At 43.9% G+C, this 18090-nt stretch overlaps 1 protein-coding gene across 9 annotated transcripts in view; it reads right to left on the reverse strand.

The window, feature by feature from the left end:
• Positions 1-3939: 3939 nt before the first annotated feature.
• Positions 3940-18090, reverse strand: part of LOC134212450 (uncharacterized) — an 80861-nt gene continuing 66710 nt past the window's right edge. For 6 of the 9 annotated variants that reach the window (XM_062690333.1, XM_062690332.1, XM_062690328.1 and 3 more), the window contains exons 4-7: positions 5719-5862; positions 5551-5646; positions 5392-5492; positions 3940-5302 (exon numbers count right to left, since the gene is read on the reverse strand). In XM_062690333.1, coding sequence (XP_062546317.1) covers positions 4240-5302; positions 5392-5492; positions 5551-5646; positions 5719-5862 — 1404 coding nt within the window. In that variant the 3' untranslated portion in view covers positions 3940-4239. The other 3 variants (XM_062690336.1, XM_062690334.1, XM_062690335.1) reach the window with 3 other exon arrangements.

Genomic DNA, 18090 nt, shown 5'->3' on the forward strand with positions numbered 1-18090 from the left:
TAACTTTTTGTTTTAATTTTATCAAAGTGACGTCTTCTACAAAGTTTTAGAGCATAAAAAAATGCACGTTTTGGTTACATAACCAAGGAAATTCATTGGTGGATTGCTGCGAAATCACTGTGTTTCTTGATAAAATCCGTCATTTCCAAATGCCTATGTTTTTGAATGGGGGAAAAAGGGGATCCATTTTCCCTGGGTTAGACAGAGGAAGGGCTAAGGATTGCTCTGCATATTTTGGTATTGGGAATTTGAGGTTTTCCATCATTTAAAAAAAAATGGCTTTATGTACGAAGAAATCAAAATCATCAGTTCTAGAAGTGTTATAAAACCGAAAATTCCGCCCAATTCGTCAAAACCAAAATGTTTATCGTAATCATAACTTCCTTATATATTTCCAGCGCATTTTCACTTAATATACCGCTTCGTGAAGTTCAATAATCTTAACCAAAGATTCGCAAGCTGGATTAAAACCGATTATTAATTATTGGAACGGTTAATCAACATGCTATTTTGGCCATGTGGGTTCTTTTTTCGCCGGCGCTGTATGGGGAAGCGCCATAATCAGTAGGATGAAAAATCACTTCCCCATACTAATTCCCATGCAAACTTGAAACGGCTCGTGCTAAATCAGTTCTTATCCAATTTCGCTCAAATTTGCGGATGACACTCAGAACATGGGACAGAATTGAGTGATCAGTGTGGAGAAAAATCGAATTTTTGAACCACCCTAATAAATATCTAGATAAAAGTTAAATAAAAAAAACTACGCTCGAAAAACCTAATTTTCCATACCACCCCAACGATTTTAAAGTAAAATCGATTGAACGAGTGATGCAAACAACCTACGATTACGGTCTATTCAGTGAAGTTGTTACGTTGATAAGCGTTGATATTATTGAACATATTATTCTACCAATCGGTATATTGAGTGAAAATGCGCTGGAAATATATAAGGAAGTTATGATTACTATAAACATTTTGTTTTTGACGAATTGGGCGGAATTTTCGGGTTTATAACACTTCTAGAACTGATGATTTTGATTTCCTCGTACATAAAGCCTTTTTTTTATAATGATGGAAAAACCTCAAATTCCCTCAAATTCCCCAAAACCAAAATATGCAGAGCAATCCTCAGCCCTTCCTCTGTCTAACCCAGGGAAAAATGGATCCCCCTTTTTCCCCCATTCAAAAACACAAGCATTTGAAAACAACGGATTTTTTCAAGAAAAACAGTGATATCTCTGCAATCCACCAATGAATTTCCTTGGTTATGTAACCAAAACGTGCATTTTTTTATGCTCTAAAACTTTGTAGAAGACGTCACTTCGATAAAAATTAAAACTAAAAAGTTACAATCAAAATATTGATTTTTTAGGATCACCCTAACATAATTATTTAAAATTATCATAACAAATGATACAAACGACGTACAACAATGGTTTCTTCAGCAAAGTGCCTCAAAATTAAATAAGGAACAACTTTTTTGAACATCGTACAATGCTAAAATTAGAAATATAGAAGTTGAAAATTTTATCCCAAAATGTAGTGGGGCCACCCTATTGCAACAAACTTCAAAATAAAGCTTAAATAATAAGCTTTGACTTTGCTGAAGACACTTTGATCCTAAAATATTATCATTATGGTGAAAATAATTTTTTCCTCCTAATTTTACGACGTGGCCCAATGTGCATTGCTCTCATTGGTTTAGTCTTTAGTAGCAATGATTCGCACAATGAGCAATTGCTACTGAAACCACTGATTCAAACTAGTTTCAAATTGTTTCAAACAAGCACAAAATGAGGAGGACAAAAATGCGTCCCTTTTTTCTTTAATGCTCATTGGTTGACGTGTGCAATCAAAATTTGATGATGGATTGGCGAAACCCATATTTATTGATTTCTGTAAACCAATGTTTTGCTATTAAAACAGTTTTGCCCATTGAAACAAGTTTATCAGAGATGGAGATGAAGTGTGTTCCTATAATTTTTGGCATAACGCGCTCGATTTTGAAAAATTGTAATAACGTCCGGTATAGTAGAAAGACGTAAGTTCTACCTTAAATCTGACACTATATAATGTGCCAATAATCCTAATTATTAGGATTAAGGGTTGCGTGAATATTATTATTCATTTCAACGTGAGTGGCTATAGAGATAAAATTATAGCTGATTCTACGTAAAACTTGAGCTCTAAGTAGATTAAGATTATATTGGGGAGACCAACCACCAGTACCGATTAGTTTTTTTTCTATTTTTTTATGGGAGAAGAAGTGGGATGTGGAGTGCTTGGTATTCAATGAGTAAATTATTGTTACCGTGTACCATTATGTGTTGACAGATAAATGAACACTTTAAACACATTCATTCCGCCATCATCGATACCGTCGTTATTGTGGCAACCAGTGCCTACTTGGACAGTACTCCTCCTCTTTCATCGGCTGCTCCTTCTACCCGACGGACGTGGCAAAACGAGCTCTGCGTGTACTGGAAAACCCATAGTTTGGCTTCAGCCGAAACCAGCCATTTGAGTCCTCACAGTACGGAAAGCCTTAATTCCGCTACCAACGATAATTGTCTCACATTTCTCGGATGTTATATATGTAAAGTCCTTCAGAGGTCCGAACATTGACATTGACCTTGTAATTGCAAAAATTCGGGCGCGACTTTCCAGCATCACGAATTTACGAAACAACAGAACGTTGCGTTTTAATATCCAACGCTTGTCAGTTGAAGGAGCTGCTGAACAGTGCCACTAGAAGCTGGACCAGCGGATAGGAGAAGCCACTGTATTTGGCGACGTCAACAGATTGTGAGAAAATAACCACGAAGCTGTGACTACAGCAGCGCAGGAAGTGTTAGGCGATGCACAGTGACGCCAACGAAATGGTTGGTTTGATGAGGTTGAGGAGTGACATCGAGTGCCGAACGATAAAAATGCTGCTAGGAGTCGAAGGTGTAGGGGCAGGATGGACATAGTCGGCGACGGCCAAGCTGTAGAACCACCAACGCTGGACAAGTTAAAGAAGAACAGTAAAGCTGCTGGGAAGGACGAGATCCTGGTCGAGCTTCTCAAACACGGAAGTTAGCAGCTGCATCAATCAATCCACCACATTATCTAGAAAATATGGAAGGATGAAGAACTGCCTGCCGGCTGGTTGGATGGCCTCATATCCCCAATCTATAATAAAAAGTACAGACTAGAGTGTGCCAATTACAGAGGGATCACCCTTCTGAACTCGGCGTACAAAATCCTGTTGCGTATTTTGTTTAACAGACTGAGACCGCTTGAGGAGTCCTTCGTCGGCGATTATCAGGCAGGTTTTCGTGAGGGCCGATCAACGACGGATCAGATGTCTAGCCTGCGGATGATCCTTGATAAATTCCGGGAGTAAAGCAGTCTACGGTTTAGTGAAAAGAAATGAGCTGTGGCAGATAATGTTCGAACATGGTTTTCCGGCGAAACTGATAAGACTGGTACGGGCAACGCTGGATGGCTTGAAATCAAGTATTCGGATTGCAGACGAAGTGTGAACCTCGTTCGTGACATTAGACGGATTGAAGCAGGGTGATACACTTCAGAATTTATTGTTCAACATTGCACTCGAGGGCGAGGTTCAACATTGCACTAGGGCCTTTTATGGATTACGTAACTAGCTTAGGTCCCGCAACATGCAGACTGAAACGAAATTTGCTCTACACAACACTCTGATTCTACCAGTGTCCCTTTATAGGAAGAATAGCGAAAACAATATTCAACAGAGAACCATGCGCTGGAATCGGATCTGAGGACCCTAAACGTTCGGGGAAACTGGAGGAACATCGCCCAAGACTGACGATTATGGAGCTCTACAATACGCCAGATATAGGTGTATCGACGCTGTTGCCAACCAGGTATCCAGGTAGGTAGGTCAAGGAGAATGTCAATGAACCACCAAACAACTTTAACATAAAATACTATATTTCGCAGCGTCTATACATCGATTTAGTTTGTATAATTTTGTTGATCTTAGGTTTTATGAAGGTAACTGTGACAATATTGGTGCGTTCGATTCTTGCACCTTTTTGCTCCATTTCGAGTATTCCTACTACAAAAAATTACGTACATTATTCGTTGCCGTCAACTCGCTGACACTTAACAACTAACAATACTACTGCAATCGGTCGATAAATAAATATGTTCGGACAACTTTCGCAATCGCATATGCACTCTTACTCCCGGCCCACCGATTCATGCCTCGCTTCATAAGGCCACATCCCGGTACTTGCGAAAGTCATCCGATTCGTTGCCCAGCGATTGCCGACTGTTGTTTGCACTATTGAGATAGCCATTGTTGTACCCATAGCTGATCGATGACTGGTTGGCACTGTAGTGGCCTCCCAGTCCCCCCGGGTGGAGCTGCTGGTGATGCAACTGATGATGGTGCGGTGAGGCAAAGTACCCGGCCGCAGCAGCCGGTGGGAAATTGTTGTGATGCATCTGGTAGAGGTACGGGTGCATTTGGTAGTGCAGGTAAGCCGGAGGATACGCGCTGTAGGCTGGATTGTAGGCGATCACATTCCACGGATTGAGCGCGTAGTTCTTGAGGAGATTGTTGCCGTATCGATACTGAGCGAAGTCGTTCTTCTTGTATGGCAATGGGGACTCGGAGAGTGTGATGTTCCCCAAGTTCTCCAGCGAGACGCAGTTTCTTCCGAGGATTTTGCTTGGCTTTGTTGATTCGATGGTGTGATAGATCGGATCGTTGCTATCTGCCGTTGGATCTGTGTTCGTCTCGATAACGCTGTTGTTGTCCTTGAGGAGCTTTCCGGTCCCATCGTTAAGTTTGTTGTTTATTCGATTGTTCTTCAGGTTATTGTTTAGGACGCTGTCGGTTTCGTCAGTTCCTCTCTCTTTGGTAGACTTCTTCTCGTTTGGAGTGAGAAATTTTGGAGGAAAGATAAACCTCAAGTCGAGCAGGGACTGTGTCTTTTTGTGTTCCGCAGCCATCGGTGGAGGTGGAGGGCCAATATACTGCGAAGGATTTAGGCCAAAAATGCTGGCGTTGAACTCGCTCTGCGATCCGTAAAGGTTGTTATACTGAGTGTATTGCTGAACGATATCTGCAGAGTTGGTCTCGTGTGGGACATATCCAGGGTTGTCGAATCCGGTCGAAGGACGTCTGCTGGCTTGACTTCTCTTACTGGCCCGCAGTGAGTTCATGCCATTCGTAGCGCTAAAGGGAGTGGCTGGCGTAGGAGTTGTGAGCTGGAGGCGCGATGCGAGCGATTCTAGCTGGGAGAGGACTTTCTTTTCCTGACGCCATCTGAAATTCACATTATGTGATTATTGGTAATGAGCGAATCAAACGCATTACATGCGGCTTGATACTTGAACAACTATGTTTATGTTTACCTTAGTGCAGTCGGAATGACACACAGCAGTGCCAGGCAGTTGACTATTAAACGTACTAAATAACCTATTAATTCCGTTAGCCCATGTGCTGACTGTAGACCCTGTAAAGATAATTCATAATCAACCTTTTTAAACATAACCATAAATTGCTTCACTAACCCAATGCTGAATGGTCATGTACATGACAAGCGCCAACTCCGGCACGGACAGCACTCCGATGATTATGGACCAGCTGAGCAAACCCCATGATACGCCCTAAAAATAGAAACAGAGACAGTTTGGATCAATACAAAGCTTACATGCACAAAATGTAGAAATTTTACTAACCGTTGACAGACCATGGATTAAAATGGCTGAGGAAATGAACAGAACAAAGAACTCAGCACACAACAGAAAAGACGGCAGAGGAAGCTTTCCGTTAGCTTCCAATATCCACGAAACTTCGCAGGAAAAGGCGATTAAGTAGGTGATCTGTAAAAAATAAAAAGAGGAACTTTACTTATCATTTAATTAAACTAGTTCGCTACCTTAGAATAAGAAGACAAATTTCAGTAGATTTGAATATTTGTAAAGATCTCTTTGAAGAATTTCCTAGAATTCTTTCAATTATTATTTTTTTGTAAGTATGAAGTATTTTCCCGTGGATATTGCGAAGAAAATAATGTCTACAAAAGAAGGTGGCACTCATTCAGATATCAGGTCGAAGAGTTCCCCACGTTTTGAACTTGATCCGGGTCACCATTGACATAAGTTCCCAGATCCAGCAGGCACAGCTACCGAATAGTTGAGTAATTTAACAAAAACTGCAAAGTCAAAAAGCTCGCGCATTGTTTACGAAGTGCATAACAATTTGATGCACATATGCAGTACCCAGAATGGTTCCGCATTTTCCGCAAGGTAAACGACCTTCACGTATTAACAAACATAAACGATGCAACGATTCGCATTCAGATTCCATTCAGTTACCGATGGTATAGTTGAAAATGCGTTGCCGTGAGCCGAAAGCGACTGATGTGTAGCAGCAGTGCATATATGGCAGCTATCAGTTGAAAGCAAAAGTGAACGTGGAATTCCGTCTTTGCCCGCGGTAATGGACCCAATCGAATCGCGTGATTTTAACTCCGGCCGGTGGCGCCCCAGTCAAGACATTTCGGTTTTTTGACGACTCCACAATTATTACATAATAATTGTCAGTAATTTCCTTGAGTGTAATAAATACCACCAGCGAGTGCTGCAGTCCAGTGTAGATTGGTGCGAAATCGATACCAGACACCAAGCCGAAAACAATTGAACGCTATGCAATTAATGCCGGTAAGCTCAGTGCCGGGTTTGCAAACGGAAGTCGAGCGGCGGTCAGAAAATGGTACAATGTGATAGAATATGTAGAATCCTGAGACCAGTTTCGTGGTGAAATGGATCAAATTCAATGTTGACCATGATTTTAAAAATAAGAAGTAAATTATTTTGCCATAAGGCAAAAATCTCCAATTAGAGTGTAATAATGGGAAAAAATTGTTTTGATTTATAGGAAAACCTAAATATTCTTTCAACACTCCTGCCACTGTGTCATCTTTTTGATACAAATGCATTCGTTTTGTTCGCAATGTGAAGTGTGTCTCCTTCAAAGCAAGACTCCAAATAGGTATGACGCCAATCTACGAAACGTTCCGCGATTTGCTCTGATTCAGCTGACTGTTTGTTTATCGTCACCCATTGCCACCTGCTGGGGGGCCAAGCTAACTTGGCTAAATGAGTCCAATAATTCTTCAACAGCTCTAAAAACATTATATCGTTATTAGTCATTGTTCTATGCTCCGAGCAATGCCAAAAACTCCCAGGCTCTCGAAGCGGTGACCCAACAAAACGCAGGCAAAGAGCACGTGGTTGGGATGTCGGTTACAGGGCTGGAAATGTGTCTCTTTAGTAGAAATTAAACTTATCATTTAGTAATTGTAATTGTAATTGTAATTTTTATTGGGAACGATAACCGGTTAGCTTACACTTATTATCGGGTCAAGGAAGGGTCAAAACAAAAACTACTAAAACATTGGAAACAATAAATAAATTACGAAACAATCAAAACTAAAAAAAAAGCTACATCAAAAACTAACAATAGGTGGAGTTAACAAGAAAAAAAAATGAAATTTAGAATGTACTTTAAACTAATCTTTTGACAGCGGCCTTGAAGGACGTTAAAGTTGGTTTCGTTTTGGCTTCAAGCGGTAAGCCATTCCAGCAGGAAACACCGTATATCAGCAGACTCTTCCCACTTGATGTTGTGTGCCGAGGGACGATGAAGGAACGGGTACGTTCTTGGCGACCTTGTTGCATATGTTCCATGATGTAATTGGGAAGCTGATCGAAGTAGGCCTGCCGCATTATGCAACATATCCGTAGTTTGTAATTAGACGGCAGATCATGTCCCAGAATCGAACTTCGAACGGTTTCGGTTGAGTCTCTTCGACGAAGACCATGCACAAATCGCAGCGTAGATTTGAAGCATCGATGTAGTCGATCCTTTAGGGTGACTGTGAGACCTGAGTAATACACAGTATCGCAGTAAGTAAAGATGGGCATTATCACCGATTGTGCAAGTTTAAGTCTGGTCGGCAAGGAGAGTACAGGAGCAAAACGACGAAAAGTGCGTAGGGTATTGTAGGTTTTCTGTATTACACCGTTCACTTGATTGTTCCACGGTCTCATGAAAAGAAACGCAGACGCGTTGTCAAAATGTTTCCTGCACGAACAAATGGGCGAACTCATCAGGTAAACATTGTTTAATTTCAATCAAACGAATTATTTTCCTTGCCCTGATATGATATGCACATTGTAAACTGATAGATTGTGCTGGACAAAATTATAATTCCTAGCACTCACAATCAAAATCTGCTATTTTCTTATTTTCATGTTTTTATTTATTATTTATCTTGAAATCAAAGACAAATTCTCCATTGAATGTGTGGGATATACAAAACGCTGAGGCAGAAGGCAGAAAAGCTAATTTATTTTACTCTTCATCTTCTCGCATTAGATTAGTAACTCGAAAGGTGTGAAAATCGTCTAAATTATCGATGTGAAAATTGCGATTTATTCATATTGGAAATGTAAACCAAATACTCCAGCTTGACGCATGCAGCGCTCCTAGCAGACAGCAGGAGCTGCCGACTCTCCGGCGGCAGCAGGCCGGATTCCGTGCCGGAAGATCCTGTGTGGACCATATTGTCACGCTCCGCATCATTCTGGAGCAGGTCAACGAATTCCAAGAGTCCCTTTATTTGGTATTCATTTACTACGAAAAAGCAACCTTGCGGAGCGCTCCTCTTCGTCAGGTTTAGTCATCAACGTCAACAAAACCAAATCGTTGGATAAAAACACGGTGACTCCTTCCAGTTTCACAGTAGCCGGGCAACCAGTGGAGAATGTTGAAAGCTTCCAATATCTTGGTAGCCAAATGGCGTCAGACGGCGGTATCAAGATCGTCATAGGCGCACGGATCAAGAAAGCAAGGGCTGCCTTTGCGAGTTTAAGAAATATCTGGAAAAACAGGCAGATAAGTGAACGCATCAATATAATTCGGGCCTGGTGGCCTCACAACTGGATCTCAAACAACGAGCTCCATCGTCGTTGTCACCAGAGGACGATAGCAACAGAAATTCGGGATCGGAAGTGGGGCTGGGTCGGCCACACTCTACGTAGGGGCGGAAACGAAATCTGTAAATAAGCACCTGGCAACAGGTTAAAGCGATAGCCGGGCAACGCTCAAGATGGAGATCTTTGAAGTCGGTTCCCTGGTTCCAGGCACTTGAAGCAAACTTCGGGTGGCTCGTATATGCCCGCAGGGCACACCGACCATCCCACCTTAACACTCCCTAACTTGACTACCTTGGAGGCATCCGCTGCAGATAGCCGAACAAATGCTACCTGTGTCCCTGCCGGACCTTTCCGTAGCCGAACGGCTGCGGTGGGCGTCTCAACTTCACACGTGACGAGCTCTTCGACTTCGGTGATCTCGTCCAGGTCTTTAAACATTAGATTCACCTCCGTCGGGAGTGCCCTCACCTTGACCGTCTCGCCTAGGACTTCCTCCGCCAACTTCTTGTAGGCGGCGCCCTTTTGCGAGACGCCCCGCTTCAGCTCGAGGATCATCTCGCCCATCCGGGTACGTCTTATTCGACGTACGTCGGAGCCGAGTTCACCAAGCTTGACGTCACTTCTCATCGCCTTCAAGACGTCCGAGTACTTAGCCTCGTCCGTCTTGACGACTAGGGCATCGCCCCTGGAGCGATTGACGCCTACCCTAGACTTCTTGCTACCCTCATTCGCCTGGACCTTCTTTTCGGCACTTGACGTCTTCGGTTTCCTCTTGTTCTTGACCAGGGTCCAGGAGGCGTCATCCCCCTCTATTTCCCTGGTCTGGGGCGGCTGAGAGCTCTCAGCCTGCCGTAACCCCTTACCACCGTCTTTCCTGGGTGGACGGACCTTTCCAGGTCGGTCTAGGGCCGAAAACCTCATCCCCCGGTTTTGGAGGTACCTGGCCGAGGTTCAGCATCCCAGCCCCACTACCCTTGTTCGGGGTAGTAACCCAAGCAGCACAAGACAGGTGAATTTAGTTGCGGCAACTTAAGTGTGACTGAATCTGGTCATATACAAGTTACTGTGATGTATGTGTAACATGTGTGCTGCTCGGGAACCCTTCGCATTTTGGAGCGGCCCCAAGGGAGCTCATCCCCTGGAGACTGTCTCCCCAGTTTTTGTGTGGAGCAGTGACCCCCTACGTGACCGCGAATACTTGAGCCTCAGTCTGGGTAGACTTTGGCACCACCGTCTTCGCTGGCACGCCCTCGGTCGATTCGACCTTGCCCAAATCCGCGAATTCTTGGGCCTCAGTCTGGGTAGACCTCGACTCCACGGATTTCACGGGTCTACACTTGGCCGTCTCGACCGCCCTCTCCAGCTTGGCGTCCAACATCGACTTTTGAAGTTTTAGCAATCTCCACTTGAGGTCCTTACTGATATTATGCTTCGATGACGCAAAGTCGATGATGGCGTCCAGCTGTTCCGTCGCCACCTTGAAGGCCGAAAGCCCATCGCGTTTGCAGTTCATCGCCTTCAAAAGCCATGGGCCGTCTATAACCTCTACCGACGAAGCCTGGGAGATGGTTAGGTGACCCACGCTGGCGCTGCGCACCGAGCTGCCGACAATTACTTCTGGCCTCCTAGGCGGAGACCTGAACAACCCACCCCTTGCGAAGGGGTTGTCGCCTACACTACTACCACTAATTGAGTAATTGACTTGTTTTTCCATTTTGGTCCCCCCTGGCCATGCATCTCTTCGGCACGGGTCGCTTAACGCCTTGGGATTAGGGGTTAGGAACGATGGTCTGGCTTGTGTGCTCACCTCTATCATGCCATGTGAGTCTGACTTGTGTGCTCACCCTTCTCATGCCATGTGGGTCTGACTTGTATGCCCATCTTTATTGTGCCATGTGAGTCTGACTTGGATGCTCACCTTTTTCATTCTGTTCGCGCTAACATATACTCTAGTCATTCGACCTAACTCTCGCTCTGGCATCCCTTATGAGACGTTTTACTTAGGTTCCCACTTCTGACATACCATGTGAGTCTGGCTTAGGTGCTCACCTCGCTCATACCATATGAGACTAGCTCAACTCAAACATACCGTGTGAGACTGATTTGTGTGCTCACCCACACTCCTCTGCCATGCCGCGGGGTATCAGTAGTCATAGGAACCAATATTCCTGCGCTACTCCCAACACGGCGTGTGCAGTCCATACATACAACTATTCATTCACACTTCTGCCATGCTTCGAGGTGACGATCTCGGTTGCCACCCGCTGCGCCATCACCTCTACATGGGCAGACCATTCACACACTTCTCCGCGTTCGGCACTTTCGCTCTAACTAACCAATCACAAGTTAGTACTGCTTGTCAATTGCTGCTCGGCGCGCCAGATTCTCTGCAAGCTGCAGGCAATCTAAGTGGTTGCAGTCGAGACTGCGTTCCATTTCTCCACCGCTTGACACATCCTCTGGATAAGGTTATCCGGAGTTGTGTCCCGGCCCCAAACGTCTAGCATTGTTCTTCTTTCGACGTCGAAACGAGGACATACCGAGGACAGTATGTGCTCTGCAGTTTCGTCAACACCTGGGCAATCAGGGCAGACGGGGACCTCCGCGTGCCCAAACCTGTGGTGGTACTGTCGGAAACAGCCATGGCCTGACAGGAATTGTGTCAGATGGGAGTGAACTTCCCCATGAGGTCTCCCCACCCAGCTTGATATGTTAGGAATCAGCCGGTGGGTCCACATACCTTTCGAGGAGTTATCGCACTCGCGCTGCCATCTGGCAACCGAAGTCACCCTGGTACGCTCGCGGGCTCCTCTGGTGCCACGTAGCTCAAAACACTCCTCGTCTTTCCGGATAACCAGCCCGACTGACATCATACTCACTATCACGCAGGATGAGTCGTACGATACCGTGCGGTAGGCCGATATCACTCTGAGACACATCAAGCGGTAGGTGCTCTCCATTTTCTGCAGGTAACTGGTTACCTCCAGTGATTTTGCCCAGAACGGACCGCCGTACCTAAGGATAGATGCGGCAACTCGCACTCATCCAGTCCGCCACAGTGCTGATCGCGTGTTCTGCGGTTAGTTCTACTTCGAGGATTGACTCCCCGTAGACCTCTAGGGTTACATCGTCAGCAAAGCCGACGATCTTCACACCAGGAGAGTACTTTAGCTTCAGAACCCCGTCATACATCAAGTTCCATAATACCGGGCCCAGGATTGACCCTTGCGAGACTCCTGCGGTAATAGGAACACTTTTCTGACCGGCATCGATCTCGTATAGCAGCAAACAGTTCTGGAAGTAGCTTTCCAAGATCCGGTACAGTCCCACCGGCAGGCTAAGCCGGTGTAACGAGAGCGCGATGGCATCCCAGCTTGCGCTATTGAATGCGTTCTTCACGTCCAGTGTCACCAACGCACAGTATCGAATTCCTCGCCTTTTCCGTTGGATCGCTACCTCTGCAGTCTTTAGCACTGAGTTGATAGCGTCCACCGTGGACTTACCCTTCCGAAAACCATACTGGTTACTCGACAGGCCATCCGTACCCTCTGAGTACTGGGTGAGCCTGTTTAAGATGATCCTCTCAAGCAGTTTACCTGTCGTGTCGATCAGGCAAATTGGTCTGTACGCCGATGGGTCGCCCGGAGGCTTCCCGGCCTTCGGCAGCAGTACCAACTTCTGCCTTTTCCATCTCTCATGGAAACGACACTCATCCAGGCATCTCTGCACAGCTAGCCTGAACATGTTCGGGTTCGCTATGATCGCTGCTTTGAGTGCACTGTTTGGAACTCCATCAGGCCCTGGAGCATTGTTCATCACAAGGGAATTAGCCACTACGAGTAACTCTTCGTTCGCCACCGGAGCCACCATTTCGGCCACACTCCCAGCGCCTTGCAGCGCAGGAGGAAGCCAGGGACTTGTGGCTCGGGACGGGAAGAGTACTTCGAACTATTTTGATTATCATTTTTGGGTGGCGCATATTGCCCAGCGTCGTCCATTTTAAATTAAAATGCAGTATTTTGGAATAAAATCGTTTCCTTGTAATATTGTTGGTTTTTCTTGAAAATGGTTGGACCACATAATGACTGATATGCTAGATTATTGATGAACACTTCGAAATTACACTATTTCGGATGAAATCACCATTAAATTAAGAGATTAGCTTAGGGGCGCATATTGACCGCATCTCCCCTACCTCCAGTCGATACTTTCACATTTAAAAAATATTCGAGAAAAATTAAACTGTGACAGGAAGCTTTAAACGCTTCCGCTCGCGAGCACAGCCTACTTTTCCATTCAAGAGCCTGGAACAGAATCTGAGACAAAAGCGATCCCTGAGAGCCCGTTTTGGAGAATCCCTGATTATAGCCTTAGCCATGGCTACAGGCAGGAACAGTCTTTGTGCATCCAAGTTTAATAATTCTCGGGTACTTATTCAAAAGGACGTATGTGATTTTGTAAACAAAGATTCAAACGTCGATTTGTCCGATCTAATGGCACTCCCACGCAAACCAACACCACCAACAGGTAGCCGAAGCCTCTCCCTATCTGTACGGTGATGGTTTGCCTGGAAGGGCAATCAGATCGGACAAATCGACGTCTGAATCTTTGTTTACAAAATCACATACGTTCTTTTGAATAAGTACCCGAGAATTGCGCCAAACAATGAACAAATAAGCTCTCTTTTCGTCATCAATGATTTTTACGCACACAGCAATGCAAGAATGAACTGCCAGTCCAATGTAAATAAAATAGTCTGGTAGCTATTTGAATCGACCATTGCAATAATATGAGAATTCATGGATAATCATCAAAAACTGAACTTATGAAAGCAAAATATAAAGGGGGGCGAAACGATACTTTGCCCCCTTAGATAATTATTGAGAGGACAAAAAGTTCCTCGACCCCTCGACCCAAATCAGCAAGATTGGAACGGGATGAAACAAGTTCTGTGCTACCTATCAAGTGACCACTAGCTACATCCATGTTCATCTAATGACGACTGAGCTATATTAAAACCAACTCAAATCCCTAGTACACTTCCAGTTTGATATCTGCAATCAGTGGTCCATCATCGTTCTCCAAAGTGCATGTACATATATAGTTTCCCGAAACAACAAAAAATGTCATTACATCTCCGAATAAAAATTATTGTTTTTAGGGGAAATGCACCGGTTTTGGCCAACTTAGTGCCTAATTTGGCCAACCCTAAAAAATACATATTTTTCCAAAATAATCGATCAATTCAACACAGCGTTGAAGCGTGAGGGATCTATCTCTTGTTGGAACTAATAAAACCCTTGCGAATCGGTCTATTTTTGGAGTTATTCGCAAAATTGGTTAAATTAGGAACATGGCCAAAACCGGTACAGTTCCCCTATGGTGTTACAGACTGTATTTTTGACAAGGATTTAGAATATACAAAAATCTCATTTTGGCCAAAAATGTTACATATGCAGTTTTTCAAATAAACGGTTTATTTCCATCTACTTACGGGGCTCCAGTTAGTCAAGCGAGCAAAGTCGTAGGATTGCCAATCCGGAGCTGGCGGGTTCGATTCTTGGTCCGGCCTACAATGGGTGGGAAACATTCATGCCTCCCTGACTATTGCGTATCCATTGTACTTGTCAAATAAGATACATATTCATGCAATGGTGGGCATAGAAAAGCATTCAATTAATAACTTAGGAAATGCTAATAGAATACTAAGTTGAAAAGCAGGCCAAGTTGGAATGTACACCCAACCGGTGATTATTAGATTTTCTAACAATTCGGTATAAGAACCTACCAAAACCTGTATTAGAACTGGGCATATGCGAAAATGATAGATTCTTATACAAATATTGTATAAGACCTTACAATTTTGCAAGCTTTTCAAACAATATTGTGTATAAGAATCTAACAATTTCTCTTATGGCCAATTATTTTACAGGCTTAGGTAAGTGCTTATACAAAATTGTTAGATTTCCTCAGAATCGAGAATATGTTTATTGAGATTATACAACATATCCCATAAGATATCACTTATTCGGTTGAGTCAATCGAGCTGTAATCAAGTTCAAATCCAAGGTCAAGTCCATATTAGAAACTTCGTCAAACCCACTTTCTATATCACACACTTCTTGTCACTGCAATGATTAGATATATCCTCCACTTAATTACCACTATGATAATCTTGGTCGCTTATGAAACATATCAATTAACTGAATCAACACTGTGTTAATCACCGGTTTCACATTTCAACGACCCACTGCAAAAACTACTATTATATGGGAAACCGTTTTCGCTTCTTGTGTTTCTGCTATGCAAACGAACTATCATTTCCAGTATCAACCAACCTGTTCAACCGTTCCAAAGCCAAGCAGTGCTGCTTAGGCTAAAAGACCATACCCAGTGCCATCGATCAGTTTCACTGGTTGATCGCTGGTTTGCTACGCCAGCATAATCCTCAGCATGATGCGAATGCGATTGGAAATGCCCATCGCTGGGTCTTAATTTTCCGCCATATCCGTCACTGGACAGACAGCCGTATGGAATTGATCTGCACCGAATTGTGGATTACGGCCAATGACCAAGCAAGGCAACCTGCACTTGAAAATCTATACGAGCGGGCGGCAGCAGACACACAAGGTACAAGTTCAACGCGGAGAAAACCTCCGACGCGAAACCAAAAGGAAAGACATCGACACTGATAAGTACTTCGTCGCAGCTGTCGGCTATGAGGGTCATTGTGCGCGGACCATAACACCACAAGCCACCAATTATAGACATGGCTTGTTTGTTGTGAACAATGCACCCGCGGGTTTACCCTCAGTCATCAGCATCCTCATATCGGCCACCTGATGGTTTGTTTTAGGTCCACTGAATAATGCCGGTCGCGAGGAGAAATTTCGGTCAAAAGTGAAATGCACGCTTGCTGAAAATGTTTAATGGGTTTACATTGGGTGAACTTGGCCTCGCGAATTAGGAGTATGCTGTAAAAAACACAACATCAGAAGATGCGTCAGAGTGCGAAACGATGATGGGGTACAACGTAACTATTTTTGTCGTTCGAAAAGGCTAAATAAAATTTCTAGTATTCACACGGTTGTTGACGGATCAGTTCCATTCGAGGTTGTTGTTTATTCTATTTTAAAATTACCCATCTGCTAAGCGCAATTATTTCGTAACCTTCCGGGACTCGCACCGTTGTAAAAAGTACAACACTTCCGAAAAAAAGCTTTAATTGCAAAATTCTGTCAAAAGCGGGGGTCTAAAAATCGTCTAACTATACTTCAAACAACTAACGTTGAATTTTTCATATGGAAATCTATCTGGTTTACTTTGAACAAACATTACAAGATCACTACTGGGAGATACTGTCACTCACAACCTCAGCTATCAACTGTGGAGCACATTGAACTGACAACTTCGTTTGTTTCTGACCCGTCTGGTCTCATATTATTTCAAAATTCTACTCTAATGCACCACCCAGTGTCGAGTGCACGATTCGTTTATTATTTTTTTCTACGTTTCTCACCTTAGAATCGGCCCGGACAGCAGCAACCCGTCAGATCTTATCAAAGTTACCTTGCATGGTACTCGCTATCGTATAGATTGCCTGAGCAAATTGATTGCATTCAACTAAAACCCCGCTGCAATTGGGAAAATATGAGAACGAGAGTGATTGTTTTACATTGTGCAATGGAGCTGCGCACTTAAGCGTCGGGGTTCTTGTCTGAGACCCAAACAAGATTGAACAATGGGAGCACATTATCGCAAAACAAAAGAATTTTTACGCCCATGTTTGACGAAAAGCTATTACTGTAACGACAGGGTTGGTTGCGGGTACAGTTGATGAAATTTTTTTTTTAATTGGCCACAAATCGATGTTCGTTATGAATGTTTTACGTAATACGTTCTGTTTTGACTCTGAAACTCTGAAATTTATCTGAAACTTTACGCTATTATTGCATAAATAAGCGAATTTTCTGGCTGGCGTACAGATCAAGGACATTATAATTGTCCAACAATGAGACAAATTTGAACTTTAGCATTATAGTGCTTTTAATGGTGTGATCGGAATATGAATCAAAGTGTTCGGAATTTAGGACAATTTTTACTATGCGTGTTCAGCATTAATCCAAACCCGAGCTTGATCAATGTTGTCTACGTCTGTTTTTTTTTATTTGCGACAGTACACCGGTTGACGATTACCGCAAGATTTGATCCTTCTAGTCGTGGCTGCATCACAAGATCGTGTCAGAGCATTGATTAATTTCTTACCGCCTAGGTCTTGTGTCAGGTCCTCCCATCTTAACGCTACCATGAACAGCTTATAATCGATTAGCGAATCAGCCTAAATTGTGCATTTCGGGTAGTGACATGGTGATCGGGGGATCGCTCTTCTTCGATCAGATCACAAGATAACATGTTATTCGCTAATCGATTATAAGCTGTTCATGCATGGATTTCCCGAGATGGCTTTACAGAAAATCAAATCGACCATATTTGCGTCAGACAAAAATGGAAACAGAGCGTTCCTGATGTACGGAATAAACGTAGTGCCGATATCACGTCTGATCATCACCTCCTCATCGGCCAAATACGCCTGTTCATTGCGCAGATTCGTCGGCAGGAGAAAAGAGTTGTAAGACGATTCAACAAACGCCGACAGGAAGATGCCACGGTGAAAAGGTCCTTCGTGGATGAACTGGAGACTCGTGCTGCAGATATTCCGGAAGATTCCAGCGTGAAAGACCACTGGACCGCCATCAAAAACACTTTCATCGTCACCAATTTGGTCGAATAATCTGGTCGAGCTCCGCACTGAGAACAATCAATGGATCTCCGATAACACCTGGAGGAAGATAGAGGTGCGAAGAGACGCCAAAGCCACTATAGAGCGTGGGTGGAATCACTTGCCAATGAAAGAGAAAGAAAGAGTCGCAGCAATCGGGGACAATTGCCTCCTCTACGAGGCGAGCATTTATGCAACGATGTGGACAACATTATTGATCTTCTGACCGACCCAGCTGACCAGCTGATACGCTGGTCCGAGCACTTCGAACAGCTTTTTCATATGCCAGCACCACCACCTTGGCATGGTCTGCCCAAAAAGAGTAATTT

Source organism: Armigeres subalbatus, chromosome 2 (assembly GCF_024139115.2).
Source record: "Armigeres subalbatus isolate Guangzhou_Male chromosome 2, GZ_Asu_2, whole genome shotgun sequence".
Taxonomy (NCBI): domain Eukaryota; kingdom Metazoa; phylum Arthropoda; class Insecta; order Diptera; family Culicidae; genus Armigeres; species Armigeres subalbatus.